This window comes from Staurois parvus, unplaced genomic scaffold (assembly GCF_062004578.1).
Source record: "Staurois parvus isolate SC_StPar_1 unplaced genomic scaffold, SC_StPar_1.0 ptg002753l, whole genome shotgun sequence".
Classification (NCBI taxonomy): Eukaryota; Metazoa; Chordata; class Amphibia; order Anura; family Ranidae; genus Staurois; species Staurois parvus.
Window position 1 is genome coordinate 1,219,709 of NW_028320549.1, and position 24,069 is coordinate 1,243,777.

General features: G+C 45.4%; 1 protein-coding gene across 1 annotated transcript in view; it reads left to right on the plus strand.

The window, feature by feature from the left end:
* The window catches only part of LRP8 (LDL receptor related protein 8), a 347,550-nt gene that overhangs the window by 249,967 nt on the left and 73,514 nt on the right, over window positions 1–24,069 (plus strand). Inside the window, exon 5 of the mRNA XM_089666537.1 lies at window positions 20,462–20,830. Coding sequence (XP_089522663.1) covers window positions 20,462–20,830 — 369 coding nt within the window. The remainder of the gene's footprint in view (window positions 1–20,461; window positions 20,831–24,069) is intronic.

Genomic DNA, 24,069 nt, shown 5'->3' on the forward strand with positions numbered 1-24,069 from the left:
TGTCCACGAAAACGGCCGTTTTTTGTGGATTTTCAAGCATGACTGATAAAAGTAAACGAGAAGATCCACGAAAAACAGCCGATGGGCGGGCCCCACTAACGGCGTGAATATCGGCCGATTTTACGTGCGGACGAAAAATCAGCCGGTAAACATCCCGTCTATGGCCTGCATATAACAGGCTAACAGGGAAATACAGATTAGTATCTGCAGAGGCCCCCGAGGGCCACACAAAAAGTGCTAAAAGGCCACAAGTTGGACTCCAGACCAGGGAGCTAGACCATGGAGAACGAATGTAGCCATCATCTAATGGGAGGTTAGATTACAGCAACGAAAAAAAAAAATCGAAGGGACTTTTTTTTTTTTCAGCATCCCTTTAAATTGATGGGTTTAGTTTTTATTTAAGATGGAAAACCAGACATGCAGAAAGTTCGCTACTGATCACATATCCACGTGTCCGAGAACCCACTGTAATTCAGATCAATGAAGTAATTGTTTTAATAGATCGTTCACAATTATTTCTGATGGATCGTATTTTCAGTCAATACTTTGTGTATTGAATTGTTCGATATTTTATTTAACGATGAATCACTTATTTGTGGTCCCTTGTACCTAAAGTCCTCATTTATACAGTTAGGTCCATATATATTTGGACACAGGCACAATTTTAGTTTTTTTCAGGTATTTACCAAAACATATTCAAGTTAAAGTTATATAATGCATATGGGCTGAAAGTGCACACTCTCAGGTTTAATTTGAGAGTATGTACATCCAATTGGAGGAAGGGTTTAGGAATTACAGCTCTTAAGAGTAGCCATCCCCCCTTTTTCAAGGGACCAAAAGTAATTGGACAGTTGAATCAAAAGCTGTTTCATGGCCAGGTGTGGGCTACTCCTTCATTATTTCTTCATCATTTAAGCAGGTAAAACGTCTGGAGTTGATTCTAAGTGTAGTATTTGCATTTGGAATCTATTGCTGTGAACCTACATCATGCGTTCAAAGGAGCTGTCCATGCAAGTGAAACCGGCCACTGTAAGGCTTTAAAAAGGAAACAAATCCATCAGAGAGATAGCAGCAACATTAGGAGTGGCCAAATCAACAGTTCGGTACATTCTGGGGAAAGAAGAACGCACTGGTGAGCTCAGCAACATAAAAAGGCATGGGTGTCCACGGAAGACAGCAGTGGTGGATGATCGCAGGATCCTCTCTATGGTAAAGAAATACCCATTCACAACATCCAGACAAGTGAAGATCACTCTCCAGGAGGTTGGTGTATCATTGCCAAAGTCTGCAATCAAGAGAAGACTTCACAAGAGCAAATACAGAGGGTTCACCACAAGGTGCAAACCACTCATAAGCCTGAAGAATAGAAAAGTCAGATTAGACTTTGCCAAAAAAACATCTAAAAAAGCCAGACTAGTTCAGGAAAAGCATTCTTTGGACGGATGAAAGTAAGATTAATCTGTACCAGAATGACGGGAAGAAAAAAGGCTTGGAACAGATCATGATCCAAAGTACACATCAGTAAAACATGATGGAGGCAGTGTGATGGCATGGGCATGCATGGCTTCCAGTGGTACTGGGTCATTTTTGTTTATTGATGATGTGACAGAAGCAGCCGGATGAATTCTGCAGTCTTTAGAGATATACTGTCAGCCCAGATTCAGCCAAATGCAACAAAGTTGATTGGACGGCGCTTCACAGTACAGATGGACAATGATCCAAAACACACTGCAAAAGCAACCCAGGAGCTTTTGAAGGAAAAGAAGTGGAATATTCTGCAATGGCCGAGTCAATCACCTGATCTAAACCCAATTGAGCATGCATTTCACTTGCTAAAGGCAAACCTAAAGGCAGAAAAACCCACAAACAAAGAACTGAAGACAGCTGCAGTTGGAGCCTGGCAAAGCAACAGAAAGGAGGAATCCCAGTCTTTGGTAATGTCCATGGGTTCCAGACTTCAGACAGTCATTGCCAGTAAAGGATTCTCAACAAAATATTCAAAATGAACATTTTATTTATGATTATATTCAATTGTCCAGTTACTTTTGGTCCCTTGAAAAAGGGGGGATGGCTAATCTTAAGAGCTGTAACTCCTAAACCCTTCCTCCAATTTGGATGTACATACCCTCAAATTAAACCGGAGAGTGTGCACTTTCAGCCCATATCCATTATATAACTATATCTTGAATATGTTTTGGTATATAGCTGAAAAAAAAACTAAAATTGTCCCTGTGTCCAAATATATATGGACCTAACTGTATGTATGAATGCCTTTACTTAAAGGATAAGTTCACCTTTTGGAAAAAAATAATAAATGCACATTTCTTTTGCAGGTAAAAAAAAATGTGCATTTATTATTTTTGTCCAAAGGAGCTGGGAAAGCAGTGCACAGTGATCAGTAGATCGCTGATGCCATGCAGGTCTCCTGCAGACCTGTCAGAATATGTGTGTTGTACGGGATGTACGGCCAAGCAGATATTCTGACAAGAGGTTTCAATGAACTAACACGGTGCTCCACAGGGCCATGGTAGTTCATTGAAAACTACAAACCGACAAGCGCTAAGGCTGCCAAGACTTGTAGGCACTCATTTACAGAACTCTGTGAATGAGTGGCGCGGCCCCGTGGACGGAGCCCCGCACAGCCGCGCTGTTTTCAAATTTGACAAATAGTACAGGGAGAAGTTTCCCCGTCCTATCTGTCAGAGGGGGGGGGGGGCTGCAGGCGCAGCTGCAGCTATGGGAACTCGTTACATGTTCCACCCTAAAAACGGGTGGAACATGTAAAATGTTCCAAAGGTGAACTTATCCTTTTAACCACTTGCCTACCAGGCACTTATACCCCCTTCCTTACCAGGCCAATTTTCAGCTTTCAGCGCTGCCGCACTTTGATTGACAATTGCACGGTCATGCAACATTGTACCCATATGAAATTTTGATCATTTTTTTCTCACAAATAGAGCTTTCTTTTGGTGGTATTTAATTGCCACTGGGCGCTTTACTTTTTGCGCTATATATAAAAAAAGTGCAAAAAATTTGAAAAAAAAAATTTTTTTCTTTGTTTCTATTATAAAATTTTTCAAACAGGTATTTTTTCTCCTTCACTGATGTGCGTTGATGAGGCAGAACTGATGGGCACTGATAGGCGGCACTGATGGGCACTGATAGGCAGCACTAAAGGGCACTGATAGGCAGTACTGAGGTGGCACGGATAGGCGGCACTGATAGACAGCACTAATGAGGTGTCACGGATAGGCGGCACTAATATGCAGCACTGATAGGTGACACTGATTATGGGTACTGATAGACGGCACTGACTGGCATCACTGCTGGGCACTGACTGGCGGCACTGACTGGCACAACCCCTGGGCACTGACTGGTGGCACTGACTGGCTGCACTGGTGGGTGGGCACAGGTGGGTGGCACTGGTGGGCACAGGTGGGTGGGCACAGGTGGGTGGCACTTCTGGGCACAGGTAGGTGGCACTTCTGGGCACAGGTGTCACACTGCAGAGTGGCACAGGTGGGTGCACTGCTGGGCACAGGTGGGTGATCTGCTGGGCACAGGTGGGCGGAGCTAGTGGGCGCACTGCTGGGCACAGGTGGGCGGAACTTGCGGGTGGCACTGCTGGGCACCGATCATCAGGGCACTGATCATCAGTGTCCTGATGATCGGTGCCGATCCCCGCTGTGACAACTGCCGGTTCTCGGCAGTACTTTCCTCACGATCTGACAGCGCGAGGAAAGTGCAGCCGAGAACCGGCACTTGCATTTCCCTGTGATCAGCGTGTCATTGGACACCGCTGATCACGTGGTAAAAGGCCGCTGGGATCGGCCTTTTACCACATCACGTGATCAGCTGTGTCCGTAGGACACAGCGATCACGGAGATCGCCGGGTGCGCGCCCCCTGGGGCGCGCAGGAGAGCGCGTTCTGGGGGGACGTCATATGACGTCCACCCAGAACTGGCCGGCCGCAGTGAAGCCGTCATTCGGCTATCTGCGGTCGGCAACTAGTTAAAGTGGCATTAAACCCAAAAACAAATCTGTACTATATATCAGCTTACCAATTCTTAGGTGTGATGGCTGCTTTCGTTTTCTTTTTATGGGCCTTTTCTCTTTATTTTCACCTGGTGATCCTGCCAGTAAGTCTGTTGTTTTTCACTTTTCTTTAACAGACCAAGCTGTCCAAACAATGTAGCATTTGAAAGGTTGAGACAAACCATTTACTACTGACAGGGGTGGTTACAATGATAACCTTTTATTCTTTTACGTAAAACCTTTATGCCAAAAGGAAAAAAACCTGTCACTGTAATTGCTTATAAAGTGTTAGTTGGCTACAATTGTTTGTCAAGTCCAGGGGTCTCCAAACTGCAGCCTGCAGGCCGAATGTGACACTTTTGCTTGCTTTTATTTAGCCCTTAAGACACTATTCCTTCCACTGACACTAAAGACTGGGTACTATTCCTCCCACCCACACTAGAAAGGGGGAACTAGTTTTCCCACTGACACCAATGATTGGGCACTGTTCCTCCCACTGACACCAATGATTGGGCACTGTTCCTCCCACTGACACCAATGATGGGGTGCTATTACTCCCACTGACACCAATGATGGGACATTATTACTTCCACTGACACCAATGATGGGGTACTATTACTCCCATTGACACCAATGATGGGGCACTATTACTCCCATTGACACCAATGATGGGGTACTATTACTCCCACTGACACCAATGATGGGGCACTATTACTCCCACTGACACCAATGATGGGGCACTATTACTCCCACTGACACCAATGATGGGGCATTATTACTCCCACTGACACCAATGATGGGGTACTATTACTCCCACTGACACCAATGGTGGGGTACTATTACACCCACTGACACCAATGGTGGGGTACTATTACACCCACTGACACCAATGGTGGGGTACTATTACACCCACTGACACCAATGGTGGGGTACTATTACTCCCACTGACACCAATGGTGGGGCACAATTACTCCCTCTGACACCAATGCTGTTGTTGTTTTTTATCCCACTGACCACCAAGCCTATGGCACTTTTTACTCCCACTGTCGCTGGGGCATTTTGTTGCATTTTCACTGGCAACAGTCCTCTACCCCCCCAAAAAAAGTTTGGAGGGCAGTAGACTGGCCCTTTCTTTCAAAAGTTTGGAGACCCCTGGTCAAGTCCATCTAAATCTACTAGTGTTCCACTACCTTCTCCTCAGACTGACAACGCTGCTGTCCAGAGGTGTCTCCGTTGCTCCTCCATTGTAGTGGAGACACCCTAAGACAAGGAAGTATGTTACTGGCTTGATGACCAGGTGATAATAAAGGGAAAAGGCCTAAAAAAAAAACGAATGCAGCCGCCACATGCAAGATTGGTAAAATTCAATATATTGCCTTGTTATTGACTTTAAAAAAAAAGCCAGATAATTTGTATCCAGTCTGTCAGGTTCCCGTGCTATATAGTTGCTAAAGGAAATTGTACAATTAGATTGTAAGGTGTATGGTCAGATTATGATAAATGAAAGTTTAACTCTAAATCTGATTTCTTCAGATGGCTGTCATGTTTGTAGAGGTTTGGTGGCCCAGGTTGCAGGAGGGTTCTACATTTTTAGCTGCTTTGCTCCCATGAATTGTTCGGAGATGTACAATGAATTGTCTGGTTTTGGCAGCGTATCAATAATTAAGAATAAGTGCGTCAGCACAGTGGCTAGATGGTTAGCACTTCTCCCTGGCAGTACTAGGGTCATCGATTCGAATCCCAACCACGGCACCACCTACGTGGAGTTTGCATGTGCTCCCTGTGCGGGTTTCCCCCGGGTACTCCGGTTTCCTCCCACACTCCAAAGACATGCTGGTAGGTTAATTGGATCCTGTCTGGTATGTGTATGTATGAGTGTAAGCTAGGGACTAAAGGGCAATAGCACCAGAAAAGTGACAGTAGGGATCTATTGAATTCCCCTGAGCATCCTTTACAGACATCTATGTGGACAGGAGTATTCTACTATGTAGAGATCAATGGGGTTGATCTATAAAAAGTAGATGAAACCCATTTCTACATTTTTGGGTACATACTGTACAATGTTAGTTATTCTGAGCTGCACATGCCCACTTCTTTCCACTACTTATATTAAATCCAGTTTGGCACAGTGGCTAAATGGTTAGCACTTCCGCCTGGCAGTACTAGGGCTGTTGGTTCAAATCCCAACCACGGCACCACCTGGAGTTTGCATGTTCTTTCTGTGCCTGTGTGGGTTTCCTCCAGGTACTTAGATTTCCTCCTACACTCCAAAGACATGCTGGTAGGTTAATTGGATCCTGTCTAAATTGGCCCTAGTATGTGTATGTATGTAAGTTAGGGACCTTCGATTGTACACCCCTTGAGGGTTAGGGAGTGATGAGAATGTACAATATATATGTAAAGTGCTGCGTAAATTGACTGCACTATATAAGTAATAATGAAACATATATATATATACTTGTGAGCTACTATGATGAGAGTCTAAAATATTCCAATTGATTGTCTATATAAAGTGACAAACAAAATGTAATACACCTGTGGTTCGCTGACACTCACACCAACTCAATAAACAGTGTTCTGTGACTAAAAGATAAATGTACTAATAGTGCCGCGCTCCTATATAAATTAACTGTAATAGTTTGTGTTATGATTTCCAAATCAATTGATAAACCATATCAATAAATGAAAATTAAACAATAAAATATAAAATCTAATATATGATGCAGGAATTGATCATCTATTGCCTATAACATCATATAAAAATGATAACACATAACTGTGCTTGTGATCATTTGTGAAATCTAATGGTTTGCGGAAATCAATAAATATGTGCACATAAAAGTCCTCTTCCAATGTAAATTGCAATGGTGAAATACTTCTCCTACAATCCAAGTGCAGTGTGGTCTTAATATGCGCTCACCTTAAGTTTTGCCTAACTAAATAGGCAAAACTGGCTTTTTGTCCTTACAGGACTGATGAAATAATCCTCCTGTATGGGGTTTTCCGAATGGCAAATAAATGGTTGTAATTGGATCTTAATCCACCTGGGGTCTCTGCAGTGAATGTGACTGATGCTTGTCAGGAATGGATGGATGGATAGATCTCCCTTTTTCCCCTCCTGGGGTCTCCTTCCTCCTGTATCAATCTCTCTCCAGTGTATCACGGATGGATAACCTTTCGCACCGTCCTCCGGTCTGGATAAGTATTTCCACAAACATTTGAACTTGATTATTTCTAGACTTTAAAAAATGGCTTGTACTAAGTACCTGTAATAAATAAATAAGGACCTGTTCACGTTTCCTGCGCAACATTCAAAACACGCTGCACTTCCATTCTGCAGCGGGTGTCAGTGGAATGCTAACGACACCCCAAATGCAGTGCTTTTCGTGCACCGGATTGCATGGTACAGTATCACATGATCTGGGTGCTCTGCGTTTTGCACGCAGCACTACTTTTGCTGCGGTCTGGCGAGATTTCAGCCCATTTAAATAAATGGGCTAAAATCACACTGCACCCAGATCGCATGAGAAACGCACAGCTCATCCCTATGCGATTCATGGTGAACCGCCCTAATAACGCAGACAATGCATGGATAGATTACCTGGCTGTTCTTGTTTGGGACAGCTTCTTTCAGTGGTGCCTGTCTGTTTACGATCTGTCCTGCGGCTGTAGGTGGGCTGTGCCAGGAAACATTCCTTCTCCAGCCAGTCCAGGGTAATGATAGAATAAAAACGATGAGATCTGTCCCAGAAAACAGAGCAAAGTTGTATCACTAACAATGAAGTGAACCTAGTAAAGGAAATCGCCTTTACCCAGCCACAGCCCAGTACATGAGTGACATCAACCAGCCCTCCTCTGGGAGGGATCACCCAGCCCATGGATAGGAGCTTTAAAGAAGGACTCCAGTTCAAACTTTTTTTAGCAGAATCTAACAGACCCACGCACTTTGTACGCAGGATCTTGCTGGTGTGATTGCAATGATATGTACAGTTTTACAAACATATGTCAAAGTTGCAAAACTTCATTCAGGCATTAAGGCTAGGTTCACATTTATGCATGTTTTTTTAGTGTGTTTGCAGATCTGCAGAAACACACGACAGTCTATTTAACCTGATTTCTTATGCATCCCGTTGACATCTCTGCTGTTTTCTACCATGCATTTTTTTTTTTGGAAAGGTGGAGAGACTTTTACATGCAGCACAGTGTGTTTATGGCCCCATAGACTTCAGTGTAACCAAAATGCATATACGTGAGCTTTTTACATGGTTTTTGCTGTGTTTTCCTGCATGAAAACAGACACCTCCTCCTAGTAGCATCAACACATAGCTTGTCGTTGGCTAAAACAAAAAATGTAAAATCCATCAAAAATGCACATGAAAAATGCAAATTGTGCCAGAAAATGTGCAGCAACACACATTAACCTCCCGAGCGGTCTGATTATGTCAGTATTTCTGTGCTCAAAGCGGCTCATTTTTTTGCATGGAAATATGTTGTTTTTTTATTGCAGGTCTATAATTCTTAGGAATAACTCACTGAAATCTGTCCAAACAAGAGTCTAGTAAACATCCTGGGTATGATAAAATTTGAAACACGAAATCATAAATTATAATATAATATATAATCATAAAAAATAATATAATAATAATAAATTTAATTCAATAATGTAATCAAACCAAAAAAACTGAAATTTGAAATATAGCGCCAAGTTCGCACATCACTGAGCAAAATCGTTTTCAGTGTCTGATGACGAATTTCCCCACAAATCATTATCACTCAATTCTGCAAGTGGTTCTGATTTACTATCGCTGTTCTCTAGCCGGTCTAAAACCGCTTTTGACCTAAAGGGACGATTTTTGGATGCCATGGACGTTTCTCAGTTTCCAGACAGAAAGAACAGTAAAAATGCAGGCAGGGCACAGGACAAAGCACTCGGGACAAAATGTATGTGAAATGGATTGATACAGTAATGGTATACGATGAGATTTTAGTGTCATATAGAGAGAGAGAGAGAGACAGACAGACAGGCACACTGTTCATTATGGGACAGGTCAGTGCCAAGACGACTTTACACATCAAAAGGACTTTGCTATGTTAATTTTATGCAGGTCACCTTGGTATTTGGGGAATAGCCTGTTTATCTAATTAGACATTCCAAAGGGTACATTGTATGTGATTTGACCATACAAGAAGTATTTATTGATGGTAATTAGACTCAAGGGGATATTATATGGTGAAAGGATAACTTGATTACCTAACACTATAGTGACCTCAGTTGTTATCTATAGTAAGGACAAGTGAAGTCTTTTCATGTAAGATCAAAAGTGTTTGGTCAGCCAATCAGAAACCTCTCCAGTAAACTATTTCAAGGGAAGTTATTTTGGCTGGGAGAGTAGTTTTCTTCCTGTAATTAATATGGGAGCACAGGTATAGACCATAACTCACATTATTGCATGCATGGAAGCTACCTAGGTGCATATTATAGATCGGACATATGCTGGACAGTAGAGTATCTCTATGCTTGATATGAAGTATATTAAATGGAACTTTGTGGGTTGTTGTTCATTGTAATATTTTATTATTATTATTATTATACAGTATTTATAAAGCGCCAATAGTTCACTCAGCGCTGTACATTACAAAGCGGGACAGAACATGTGACAGAACAATACCAATACAATGTGATACACGAGGGGTTCGAGGGCCCTGCTCTTTCGAGCTTACAATCTAGGAGGGAGGGGGTGGTGGCACAGGAGGAGATAGCTGTGGGGGATGGAGTGGTAGGAAGAGTGGAGGAGGTCGGCAAGTTAGCAGGGGGTGGGGTAGGCTTCCCTGAAGAGATGGGTTTTCAGGGTGCGCCTAAAGGAGAGGAGAGTAGGTGATAATCTGATGGGTTGGGGCAGGGAGTTCCAGAGGATGGGTGACACCCTGGAGAAGTCCTGGAGGCGGGCATGGGAGGAGGAGACCAGGGAACTAGAGAGAAGGAGGTCTTGTGAGGAGCGGAGTGTGCGTGCTGGGCGGTACTTGGATATTAGGTCAGTGATGTAGTTCGGGGCAGTATGGTGGACAGCTTTGTACGTCAGCGTTAGGATTTTGAATTTGATCCGTTGCGCAATCAGAAGCCAGTGGAGGGATTGGCAGAGGGGGGTGGAGGAGACAGAGCGGTTGGAAAGGAGAATGAGTCTGGCAGCCGTATTCAGGATCAACTGAAGCGGGGATAGCCAGCGGCGAGGCAGGCCAGTGAGGAGGGAGTTGCAGTAGTCGAGTCGTGATATGATGAGAGAGTGGATGAGCTGTTTAGTGGTTTCTGGGGTTAGGAACGTGCGGATTTTGGCGATGTTGCGGAGGTGGAGTCTGCACGAGTTTGTTAAAGATTGGACTTGGGGCTGGAAGGATAGGTTGGAGTCCAGAATGACACCCAGTACTCTGACCTGCAGGGCGGGTTTGATGGTAGCGTTGTTGGATGTGACGGAGAAATCAATGGGGGGTGGTGTCCGGGCTGGGGGGAAGACAAGAAACTCGGTTTTGGAGAGGTTCAATTTAAGGAAGTGGAGCGACATCCAGTCTGATATGTCGCTCAGTAGGTGTGTGATTCGGGCTGAGACCAAGGGGGTGAGGTGGGGGGTTGAGAGATAGATTTGTGTGTCGTCGGCATAGAGGTGGTAGTTGAAGCCGTGAGAGTGTATGAGTTGGCCAAGGGAGGAGGTGTAGATGGAGAAGAGAAGGGGCCCGAGGACAGAGCCTTGAGGGACCCCAACAGAGAGGGGGAGTGAGGGGGAGGTGGTAGCATTATAGGTAACGCTGAAGGAGCGTTGTGACAGGTAGGATGAGAGCCAGGAGAGAGCAGAATCTCTGAGGCCGAGGGAGTGTAGTTTTTTGAGGAGGAGGGGGTGGTCGACTGTGTAGAAGGTTGACCACCCCCTGTAGTGGCCATTAGCTTTGGAGGTTAGCAGGTCGTTGGAGAGTTTGAGTAAGGCAGTTTCGGTGGAGTGTAGGGGACGGAAGCCGGACTGTAGGGGATTGAGGAGGTTGTTGTCGTTGAGGTGAGAGCATAGGCGGGTGTAGACTAGGCGCTCGAGGAGTTTAGATGTAAATGGGAGCAGGGAGATGGGTCTGAGGTTGTTCGGGTCCAGGGAGGGCTTTTTAAGTATGGGGGTGATGTGTGCATGTTTCAGAGGGGAGGGAAAGTGCCTGAGGAGAGGGAGAGATTGAAGATGTGGGCGAGGGAGCGTAGGATGGAGGAGGAGGAAGGTCGTAGGAGTTGTGAGGGGATAGGGTCGAGGGGGCAGGTGGTGAGGTGGGCATCAGAGAGGATCTTGGAGACTTCCTCGATGGTAGTAAGGTCAAAGGTGCGGAGTGTGGGGGGAGCTTCAGTATGAGGAATGTAGGGTGGGGTGGAAGAGGAGGTCAGAGCAGTGGTGGGGCCGTGGGAGAGGGGTGATGAGGGGGTAGCTGAGTGAGGGTGAAGGGGGTTGGAGAGAGTTTGAGCAGCGACGAAGTTCCTGCGGGTTATGTCGAGGGGGAGGGGGGATAAGGGGGTAGCTGTGTGAGAGGGGACGGGTTGAGAGGGTGTGTGAGTTGCGGCAATGTCCTTGCGAATTGTGTCAATCTTGTTTTTGAAGTGATTGGCAATCTCAAGGGCAGAGAGTGATGTGCTGGGTGGAGGTGGGGGTGGAGAGAGTAGAGAGTTGAAGGCAGAGAAGAGTCGGCGAGGATTGGAGGAGAGGGCCTTGATGAGGGTCAAGAAGTAGGCCTGTTTGGCAGCATGGAGGGAGGAGGTGTAGGTGCGGAAGGCAGATTTGTAGCGGGTGAAGGCTTGTTGGGATTTGGTTTTGCGCCATAGTCGCTCCAGGGCACGACTTTGTCGTTTGAGGGTTTTGGTGTGATCAGTCTGCCAGGGCTGGAGCGGTCGGGGTCTGATGTTGCGTGTGGTTAAAGGCGCTAGTGAGTCAAGGGCTGTTGAGAGCGCATTGTTGTAGGCGGTCATAGCCAAGTCGGGGCAGGACAGGGGAGGATGCGGTCGTGGAGTTGATCAGCTGCAGAGTGGAGGGAGGCAGGGTTAAGGTTGCGGAGGTTACGGCTGGTAGTAGTGTGACATTTGGAGGGGTAGGCGTTGGAGGACGAGGAGATAGAGAAGGTGATCAGGTTGTGGTCAGAGAGAGGGAAGGGGGTGTTAGTGAGGTTGTGGGGAGTGCAGCGGTTGGAGAAGACAAGGTCCAGTATATTTCCGTCAGAGTGGGTGGTGGATTGTATGCACTGTGCAAGTGCAAAGGAGGAGGTTAGGTGGAGGAGACGGGCTGTGTCTGGGTTGTCGAGGTTGACAGGGATGTTGAAATCCCCAAGGATGATGGTGGGTAACTCAGAGGAGAGGAAGAAGGGTAGCCAGGAGGAGAAGTCATCCAGGAAGCGGGGTATGGATCCAGGAGGCCGGTATATCACAGCAATCTTCAGGGGGGTTGGGGAGAATAGTCGGACGCAGTGGGCCTCGAAGGAGGAGAAGGATAGGGAGGGGGGGTTTGGGAGGACTCGGAAGGTGCTCTGCGGTGACAGGAGCAGACCAACCCCACCACCTTTAGGCCTGGGTGAGTGGGTCCAGGTGAGACCTCCGTAGGAGAGTGCAGCAGGGGATGTAGAGTCAGTGGGCTGGATCCAGGTTTCCGTGATCGCTAGGAGGTTGAGGGTGCGGGAAACAAAGAGGTCGTGGATGGCGGTAAGCTTGTTGCACACCGATCGGGCGTTCAGGAGTGCACATGAAAATGGGGGGGACATTTTAGGGAGCAGGGGGACAGATACTAAGTTGTGGGGGTTGCAGTAGGACGTGGAGGTGGGAGGGTGTTGAGCGGGTGAGGGAGGTGGAGGGCCAGGATTCGGGGAGATGTCCCCCGCGGCTAGGAGGAGGAGAAGGTTGAGAAAGGTGGCATGGGAGCGTGAGGTGCAGGAGCGTGAGAAACTACTAGTGGAGGTGTTGGGGTCAGTGGAGAGTGGAGTAATAGGAGGAGGTGGTGGGTGCCATAGAGGGGTGAGGGAAGCAGTGAGGACACAATATACAATTGTTTGGGAGGGGCAGAGGGATATAGTGAATGGATTTTGGGAATGGAGGAGAGGAAAATGAGAAGGAGGAGTGGAAGAGGCATTTTGGGGAGGTGAAGAGAGCAATAGTAGGGAGATGATAGCAGTGAGGGGGAGATGTACAGGTTGTGGTGTGGAGCAGAGGGGTAAAGAAATGAGATTTGGGAACAGAGGATAGTAATATAAGGAGAAGAGGGGCTTATTATATAAAGGTACACAGAGTGGGTCTCAGGCATGTAAGAGGTTTCCCAGGGTGTTTGCTTGCAGTCTTCCAGCATGCAGTAGAGCTTCTTGCTGTTGTGTCTTCCTGCTGCTTAAGTTCAACTGCTGTGTTTAACTGCTTCTTCTATGCACTTCTAAGCCGCACTCAATCTGAAGCAGCACCCCCATCAGAGACTGTGCCCCCCATCAGAGATCTCCCCCATGAGCTGATCTAAATTTATAGGGAGATGCTCAAATGAGCATTCAACTCCACCCCAATTAGAAGCTGATAAGGATCAAGTGAGTAGTGGGGGATGTTTCTCTCAGGAAGCAGACACAATCATAAAACGGGTGCAGCTGGAGGTGAGAACTGGTCAACATACACAAAGATAAATACACCATTTGTTCTGAATATAGCAGGAGTCAATGCCTTTTGGAGTTAAGAGTGGAGGTAGGAGAAAGGTGCATTTACCTGTGAAAGTAGAGAAGGCATAATTAGATTGCTGTGTTTAACTGCTTCTTCTATGCACTCCTTCTAAGCCGCACTCAATCTGAAGCAGCACCCCCATCAGAGACTGTGCCCCCCATCAGAGATATTTACAAGTTTTCAGCTGGATTTCTGTCTTCTGTAACAAATATCTTTATCCACATAAATGCATCTCTCTGGAAAAGAACGGTTAGTTGCTTCGGGAAAAGTATATTTTTATTTATTTATATATATATATATATATATATATATATATATATATATATATATATATATATCCCCAAAGGTGCTAATCCTTAATGGGGAGCGGGGGACCAATCTTTAAAGCAGAACTTCCCCTTTGGGTGAACTCCGCTTTAAAAAAGAAGATGGGCGTAGTGAATTTCCTCTTGAAATGGGCAGACTTACAGTAATATTTGCTGTCTCATCATATTATGAGGTCCACACAGAAACAGTTCATAAGACAAATCTGTTGTCTTATATCAATGATGGAGGACATATGACCAGTATATATATATATATATATATATATATATATATATATATACACATTTATCTTTTTACAGAGTGAATGGAACTCTGCTTTTAATTCACAGGTCGGCTTTTTCTTCCAGGTCCTGCAGTCCGACCCTCAAAGCAGTGCTAGATCTGGCACATGCAGACAGAGATCTGGTGCCAGGTCTTTATTTACATGATGTTCTATGAATGGAGTCCTGGGGTATTGACATCACATTACTTTCCTCCATTCAGTCTGAAGATTTCTGTGCATGTGTGAGATCTTACAATTGCCTCTTTACTTCTACAGTTCTATGAATAGGGGGAGCCATGCCTCCTGGCATACAGCGGGTAAAATAAATATTGATTCACCATTTTTCTAGGTAAATATGTTTCTAAAGGTGCTATTGACATGAAAGTTTCACTGCATGTTGGTAACAACCCATGCAATCCATACATATGAATAAACTAAAACAAATAAGTTCTGAAATTGCGTTATGTGGAATAAAATGGAATGACACAGGGATAAAGTATTGAACACATGAAAAAAGGAAGGTGCATAAAGGCATGGAAAGCCAAGACACCAGCTGAAATCTATCAGTAATTAAAAAGCAATTCTGCCCCTTGTCAGTGCAAATTAATATCAACTGGTTTAATCTCAACTGATGGCCTATAAAAAGGTGTCACACGAGAAAGATCTCATGATTGGTAAAAGCAAAGAGCTCTCTCAAGACCTTCGCAACCTTATTGTTGCAAAACATACTGATGGCATTGGTTACAGAAGGATTTCTAAACTTCTGAATGTTCCAGTGAGCACTGTTGGGGCCATAATCCAGGAGTGGAAAGAACATCGTTTCACCATAAACCGGCCCCAACCAGGTGCTTCTCACAAGATTTCTGACAAGAGGAGTGAAAAGAATTATCAAGAGAGTTGTCCAAGAGCCAAGGACGACTTGTGGAGAGCTTCAAAAAGACCTGGAATTAGCAGTTAACGGCCATGGCCTGTATGCGCGCTCACCATGCAAGACTAAAGTTTGCTGCAAAACATTTAAACAAGCCTATGAAATACTGGGACATTATAGTCTGATCAGATGAGACCAAAATTGAACTCTTTGGATGCCATAATACACGCCTTGTTTGGAGGTTAAATAGCACTGCATATCACCCCAAAAACACCATACTACAGTGAAGCATGGAGGTGGGAACATCATGGTGTGGGGCTGTTTTTCAGCATATGGTACTGGAAACTTCATATCATTGAAGGAAGGATGAATGGAAAAATGTCCTAAGACATTCTTAATAAAAATCTACTTGATGAAGATGTTTGACCCCATTCCCACAGAACGTACACACACTTTCATTGGACAGGTTGCTATGCAAATTTTCTTATAAATTTGTCCCAGAAAGATAAAGGTGTGGCAATAAAAAAAAAAAAGTTTCTACCAGGAGTTAAAGTGGTTCTAAAGTCAAAATGCTTTTTATCCTAATGCATTCCCTGCATTAAGGTAGAAAACAGCCCCACTAACCATTCTACCTAACCCCCCCCCCCCCAGTGACTCTTGTCACTTCTTCAGCTCTGTCCCGGCTGCAGCACCGCTCCCCTCACTTCCTGGACTCACAAAAGACACTGAGAGCAGCGGCACCTATAGGCTCCCACTTCTGTTTGTCAAACTTCTGTGAAAGGGAAGGGGGGGCATGGCTTACCTGCACTGTGTGTGCCTATGGATGCACACAGCCTGGCTTTGTAACGTGCTTGCACGGATGCCCTCATTGGCTTGCTAAGGAGGCAGCTGGAGCAGAGAGAAGCAGATAGCACCAGTGAAGTTCTTCCAGAAGTGGAAGTAAGGGACTGTTCTGTGCAATATCATTGGACAGAGCAGGTAAGTATGACATCTTAAAAAAATAGCCTTTACTATCACTTTTAAACATGGTGTCACTGTGTCCTTTCTGCAGCTCTATCTTTGATTGTAGAATGATTGTTTCTGATTTCTGCAGCACACCTTATAAAGAGTGCAGAGTAGGAAAACATTGGCTGTGTACAATCTCCTCTTTTATCACTGTGTAGATTGTATGTACAAATCTGTTGTTGTGCCTGAGGTCCTTGTTATGTTATGTGTGTTCGGCACAGAAACCAGGCTCATCCTTTGTTTCCGGAGTTGATAGAATTAGAGTTTTTCTCGTGAAGAGTTGTTCTCATCTGTTCACCAACCTTGACATTCCAGAGCAGTGATAAGCGATGGCTTTTAAATAGAATGTTCCTTTCTTGAAGTACAGACTATGCGCTGTTATCTCCATGAATAGAGTCATTTTAGGGCACAAAATAATTGGTGCTAGACGTGAGCACAAGAATGCTGTTGGAAAAGCTTGATATAAACGTGTATGCCTGGGATGCCACACAGAGTATATAAAGAGGAATAGCTGAAGAGTTGTGGGGCCCAAGCTGAATGGGGAATGCCGGGCCTATGTCCCACCAAACTATAGAAACTCTGAGTGTTAGGATAGTCAGTCAATTCGTTATATACATTTATACACTGTAAGTTTTTAATATATCTCTATAGGTGTGAACTATTCGCATCAGTCCCTGTCCCCAAAGAAATCTGACAGTCTAATGCCATTACAAAATATACACATTAACATGCACAGGAAGTCCAGTTTAGGTGTTACCGGTGGAGTAGGAACAAGGAGAGGAGTGGTTAGATGTACACCTGGGCCATTGATCCTGGGTACCCTTGGAAGGTGTACCTAACCATGTCCATCATGTTGACTAAATGTGTTGGTGAACCACTTCTCCTGGAATACTAGGCAAGGTGAAAGAAGATTTTGGTATGGGACCAGGGGTGGAGTGGGGTGGTTATAATGGTGTGGGCATGTTGGCTACGGAGGAGCTATAGGAGTTCTGGATGTTATTGAAGCCCATGACTTGGCACTGATGTTGCAAAGGGTCAAGTTGTGTTCACACTAAATGAATACAGATTAACCCATAGTTCTGCTTTAGCATTGTTGATCTACGGCAGGGGCTCCACATTTTCTTAGTAAAGGGTTCTTCAGGCTTTAGGGAAGCCGTACCGTGGCCATTGGTAGTAGAAAATACTCCATTAGCAATGGGAGTTGACAGTATCTCAGGCTTGGCGTTCAGTGTAAGTAAAAAAAATATTACATGGCTCCTGTGGTCAGTAGGAGGAGGAATAGTGTCCCCTCATTGGTGTCAGTGGGAGGAATAGTGCCCCGTCATTGGTGTCAGTGGGAGAAATGGTGCACCTCATTGGTGTCAGTCGGAGGAATAGTACCCATTCTTTGATAGTAGAAAATACTCCATTAGCAATGGGAGTAGACCGTGTCTCAGGCTTGGTGTTCAGTGGAAGTAAACAAATTACATGGTGCCTGTGGTCAGTAGGAGGAGGAATAGTGCCCCCCTCATTGTTGTCAGTGGGAGGAATAGTGCCCCCCCTCATTGGTGTCAGTGGGAGGAATAGTGCCCCCCTCATTGGTGTCAGTGGGAGGAATAGTGCCCACCTTTGGTGTCATTGGGAGGAATAGTGTCCCCCCTTTGGTGTCAGTGGGAAGAATAGTGCCCCTTCATTGGTGTCAGTGGGAGGAATAGCGCCCCCTCATTGGTGTCAGTGGGGGGAATAGCGCCCCCTCATTGGTGTCAGTGGGGGGAATAGCGCCCCCTCATTGGTGTCAGTGGGGGGAATAGCGCCCCCTCATTGGTGTCAGTGGGGGGAATAGCGCCCCCTCATTGGTGTCAGTGGGGGGAATAGCGCCCCCTCATTGGTGTCAGTGGGAGGAATAGCACCCCCTCATTATTGTCAGCAAAAGAAATGGTGCCTCAAATTTTGTGTCAGTGGGAGGAAGTGTGTCCCAGGAGCCAGATAAATTGAAACAAAAAGCCACAGTTTTGAGACCACTGATCTAGGAGCACCTGGAGGAAAGCGACACAGGGAGAACATACAAAATGAATTCTGAAAGTGTCCTTGGTAGGAATTGAGCCCAGTGCAGAAAGGTTTCAATGCTAATCCCAGTAACGTTACTGCCTGTGGGGTTTCTTCATTTATGGCCTAGCATAAAACGGGAATATCAATTTTTGTTACTTGATGCTTGCAAAGTACAAAGAATGTTATATTACAACATCCTGAGATTTTATTGCATTGTTTACTTTTAAAGTCCTTTTTGTACAGGACATGTTTGTTCCATATCTTTGTTTTATGGTGTTAGAGGTTTCAGGATTAGCCCCAAGAGTCACCTCCGTATATTACTGCAATCATTTTGCCTTTGTTAAAGGATCAGCCCATCCAAAATTAATATTTTAGTAGCAGGTAGAGTGTGGTGGATTAAAGGCTAAGTTCACATACGGAACTTGTTATGTGTTCCACCCGTATTTAGGGTGGAATATTGAACATATTCTAGCTCATTGTCACTTGTTAAAAAGAATGCGGCTGTGTGAGGCTTAGCCCACACAGCAGTGTTATGCAAAGATTCCTGTGAATGAATAAACTACAAGTACCGTCTGCCACTGCAGTTGGACTGTGGGGCACTGATGAGTGCTCTCGTAGTCCACTGACATGTCCTTCAACTTTCAAACACAAAGACCGTGCATAGGTATGGGCTGAATGCCAGAGGACATGTCTGCTGGATGTTCAGGACTCAGGGAACCCCTGCAGAAAATGGTGAAATTTACAGTTCATGGTACATTAGCCAAACCACATTGGTGGTCAGTAAGAGAAGGGCTTTCTTGCACTAGTGGTCAATGAGAGAAGGGCTTCCTTGCACTGGTGGTCAATGAAAAGACTTCCCATTACAATAGTGGTCCATGGGAAAAATACCCATTTCAATGTGGGGCACTCCATACATTGGTGTTCATTGGGAAGTATCTTATTACATAAAGTGGACACGATCATTGGTGTCAGTGGTTACTTATCAGAGAAATGACAGGAGAAGCTCTACTGATCATGTTCTGGTGGTATTTGTGCCAGAACTATGTTGGCACCATCAGACAAGAGATCAGTCCATCACTGCTCAAGAGAACCCTTAACAACTTGTGGAAGAACCCTGGTACCTTCTCTTTACAGACAGTGAACATGATCACTGGTGTCAGTGGTCACTTACCTGAGAAACAAGAGGAGAAGCTCCACTGGTCCCATTCCAGTGGTTCTTCTGAGTGGTATTGGTACCAGAACTATGTGGGCAGCAATAGGCAGGTGATCAATCCATCACTGCTAAAGGGAACGCTTAGCAACTTGTGGAAGAACCCTGGTACCTTCTCTTTACAGACAGTGAACATGATCACTGGTGTCAGTGGTCACTTACCTGAGAAACCAGAGGAGAAGCTCCACTGGTCCCATTCCAGTGGTTCTTCTGAGTGGTATTGGTACCAGAACTATGTGGGCACCATCAGACAGGAGATCAGTCTATCACTGCTCAAGGGAACCCTTAGCAACTTGTGGAAGAACCCTGGTACCTTCTCTTTACAGACAGTGAACATGATCACTGGTGTCAGTGGTCACTTACCTGAGAAACAAGAGGAGAAGCTCCACTGGTCCCATTCCAGTGGTTCTTCTGAGTGGTATTGGTACCAGAACTATGTGGGCAGCAATAGGCAGGTGATCAATCCATCACTGCTAAAGGGAACGCTTAGCAACTTGTGGAAGAACCCTGGTACCTTCTCTTTACAGACAGTGAACATGATCACTGGTGTCAGTGGTCACTTACCTGAGAAACCAGAGGAGAAGCTCCACTGGTCCCATTCCAGTGGTTCTTCTGAGTGGTATTGGTACCAGAACTATGTGGGCACCATCAGACAGGAGATCAGTCTATCACTGCTCAAGGGAACCCTTAGCAACTTGTGGAAGAACCCTGGTACCTTCTCTTTACAGACAGTGAACATGATCACTGGTGTCAGTGGTCACTTACCTGAGAAACAAGAGGAGAAGCTCCACTGGTCCCATTCCAGTGGTTCTTCTGAGTGGTATTGGTACCAGAACTATGTGGGCAGCAATAGGCAGGTGATCAATCCATCACTGCTAAAGGGAACCCTTAACAACTTGTGGAAGAACTCTGGTGCTGGTCTATAGACTATACAAATAAAGAATGTGAGCTAATATATTGCATGTGAGTTTTGGAGTGTATTACGTTTTGTTATATAACCAACCCTTTATGATCTCTGTGCTTTGTCTGCAGGCTGCCCCCGTGGTGAATTTCAGTGCAGTAACAAGTTGTGTATTGCTACCAGTTTTGTGTGTGACGGTGTGGATAACTGCGGTGACAACAGCGATGAAGTAGATTGCTCTGTAATTACCTGCAAAGCAGGACAGTTCCGCTGTGGGAAAGGGATCTGCATTCCTGAGAAATGGCTGTGTGATGGACAGGCTGACTGTGCAGATCAGTCAGATGAATCTGAGGATCGCTGCGGCCTGAAAAGTCAGCCTCAGGCGGTGACACAGTGCGGGGCACAAGAGTTTCGCTGTGGCAATGGCAAGTGTATCCACCTGAATTGGAGATGTGATGGGGACGAGGACTGCAAGGACAAATCTGATGAGAAAGATTGCCGTAAGTACAATGTAAAGTCCTAGGGACTGACTGCATGTAACAGAATATACTTTTCGGTTTAAAGGTTCTGTGGATTAAAGTTGAACTCCATACAAAGAGGTAAATGCACAGGGTAAATACATACCGTAGGAGTGAAGTGTTTTACTCGCCAAAGGTTTTTAATTCTGTCAAGCCTATGTTGTGATCCACACACCTATGCCCCACTGCGTAGCCAGGCAAGCAACACCACTATATCCTATCACAACATAGCAGTGTTTTGTGTGACATGTCTGCTTTATTTGACAGTAAATAGGCTCATCAGACTGATCATGTATCCTCTAAGCAGGCTGGTAACACAGGATCCAAAACTAAAAAAAAATATCAAGTCACCTGCCTGTTTGTACAGTGTGCTACAAGTATGTAAATCGCAAGACAACTCTGACAGAATTTAAGAAATGGGGGAAAAAAAAATTGTCAGATGAAACTGATCACGTATGTATATAAAATTTGTGTACTTGCTCATTAGCTTGGATTTTCTGCTTTATTCCTTAACGGAAATTTTTTAATTTAGCAGAATTTAGTCAACCAAAAAGAGAGATGCTGACCGTGCAAGGTTGGAAAAATATCCTCATGAATTTTAATAAAAACATATTTTATTCTTAAATGCAAAAAGCTAATGCTGTGCATTACCACAGTACAGGAGATGACCAGAGACTGCAGACACAGTACAGGAGATGACCAGAGACTGCGGACACAGTACAGGAGATGACCAGAGACTGCGGACAGTACAGGGATGACCAGAGACTGCGGACATAGTACAGGAGATGGCCAGAGATTGCGGACACAGTACAGGAGATGACCAGAGGCCGTGGACAGTACAGGACATGACCAGGGACTGCAGACACAGTACAGGAGATGGCCAGAGATTGCGAACACAGTACAGGAGATGACCAGAGACTGCGGACACAGTACAGGAGATGACCAGAGACTGGGGACACAGTACAGGAGATGACCAGGGACTGCGGACACAGTACAGGAGATGACCAGAGACTGCGGACACAGTACAGGAGATGACCAGAGACTGCGGACACAGTACAGGAGATGACCAGAGACTGCGGACACAGTACAGGAGATGACCAGAGACTGCGGACACAGTACAGGAGATGACCAGAGACTGCGGACATAGTACAGGAGATGGCCAGAGATTGCGGACACAGTACAGGAGATGACCAGAGACTGTGGACAGTACAGGACATGACCAGGGACTGCAGACACAGTACAGGAGATGACCAGAGACTGCGGACACAGTACAGGAGATGACCAGAGACCACGGACACAGTACAGGAGATGACTGCTGACCTTTGAGGGGGGGGGGGGGGAGCGGGTACCTGAATTTGACAGGTACCCGCTCTTACTTCCGCGGAGTTGTTCTTTGACCTTACCTGTTCCTCTATCCAGCGGCGTGCTGTCTTCCCGGCTTCTATAGTGTGGGCGCTCGGCTTGACAGCCGGGTGTCCAGTGCGCATTAGCGAGAAGCGCTGCGCTTTGTGATTGGTCCGGCGGCTTCTGGGACCTGTTGTGTCCCAGGTGCCTCCTTACCATTCACAAAGAGCACCGCTTATTGCGCATGCGCACTTGGCACCCGGCTGTCAAGCCGAGCGCCCACACTATAGAAGCCGGGAAGACAGCACGCCGCTGGATAGAGGAACAGGTAAGGTCCTGCTGCAGAGCTGAGTGGCCGGCCCGGTATTCTGACACGGCGGCGGTGGAAATACCGGACCGGCCGCTCCATATTCGCTAAATAAGACGCACTGACATTTTCCCCCCTTTTTTGGGGGTAAAAAAGTACGTCTTATGGAGCGAAAAATACGGTACATACTTGACTTTATAGTGGTTGTAAACCCTTACATATACCCAGTGAAGTGACTGGCTTCAGGTGATACGCAGAGATGAAACAAATCCTCCTACATAAGTTGTACCTGTGTATCTGCAGTTCTTCCTTCTCTACATATGGTCAAAGTGCAGAATTTATAAAGCATTTTAAGAGTTCAAAAAAAAGGGGATGGAGAGCTGAAATTACACATTACAGAGCTCAGTAATGAAAGCTCTGAGAGCTGATTGGAGGGAAGGGACACACACACACATACATCACAGGAACAGAGTTGAGGCTGTCAATCTGCTGAAGGTTCCTGTCCTGTCACCGTACTTCTCTTGGTGTCAGGAAAATTGTCAAAAGAGACTGATGCTGATGAATGAAGCAGCAGACAGAAATGGCACTTAGTGCTCTTAAAGCAGTAGTAAACCACAAAAAATAAATGTAAAAAATCTTCTCCCTGCAAGTTAAAGTGGAAGTAAACTCCCACTGGACACTTGTACCTACAGGTAGACTTATAATAAAGTTTACCTGTAGTTACAAGGAATATCTCCTAAACATACACAGTTTAGGAGATATTCAGTGTCCCTGCAACCGATGATGTATGCGAGCTGAAGGAACGGCATGTGCAGGAGTGACATCACCGTGCTTGGCCAATCAAGTGGCTAGAGCCAGCAAACCCAGAAGGAAGACTGGGTGAGGATGGAAGCCCTGTCAGCGGTGACAGCGTGCCACTGGAGGGCTTCGTTGTAAGGTAAGTCTTTCATAATGTGCTAATGTGCTTTTTATTGGCGGATTACTACCGCTTTAGGAGCATAATGTGCTAGTATGCATCACATACTAGCATACTAGAAAAGACTTACTTGAAAATGAAACCCTCCAGTGGAGTGCTGTCATGGCTCCCTGGAGCTTCATCTTCCGGTCATCCGGTCTTCATCCGGTCTTCCTTCCTTCCGTGGTGACGTCAGTCTTACACATGTGCGTGGGAGTCTCGGCCGCAGCACGCCGGCCATTGAGAACGCAGTATGCGTGCAACGGTGACATCACCAGTGCTGCTAAAGTAAATATCACCTAAATGGTGCACTTTTACAGTACCTATAGATAAGTCTTGCCTGTAGGTAAAACATAAAAAAAACCTTTACTACTGCTTTAATTGAGACAAATACACACAATAGAGGGATATACTTCGTTTATATTTCATGTCTGAGGTTTACAACAACTTTGATTGTTGGTTACCATAAATTACAGTACATTAACTATGTGCACAGTAACCTATCAGAGCCAGTCAGCATTCAGTTTACTGTAGTTAGATCAGTAAAAGGTCCATTCTGATTGGATGATATGGCATATATCTATTATATTTTGCTTTGTCTAATTAAATACGGTT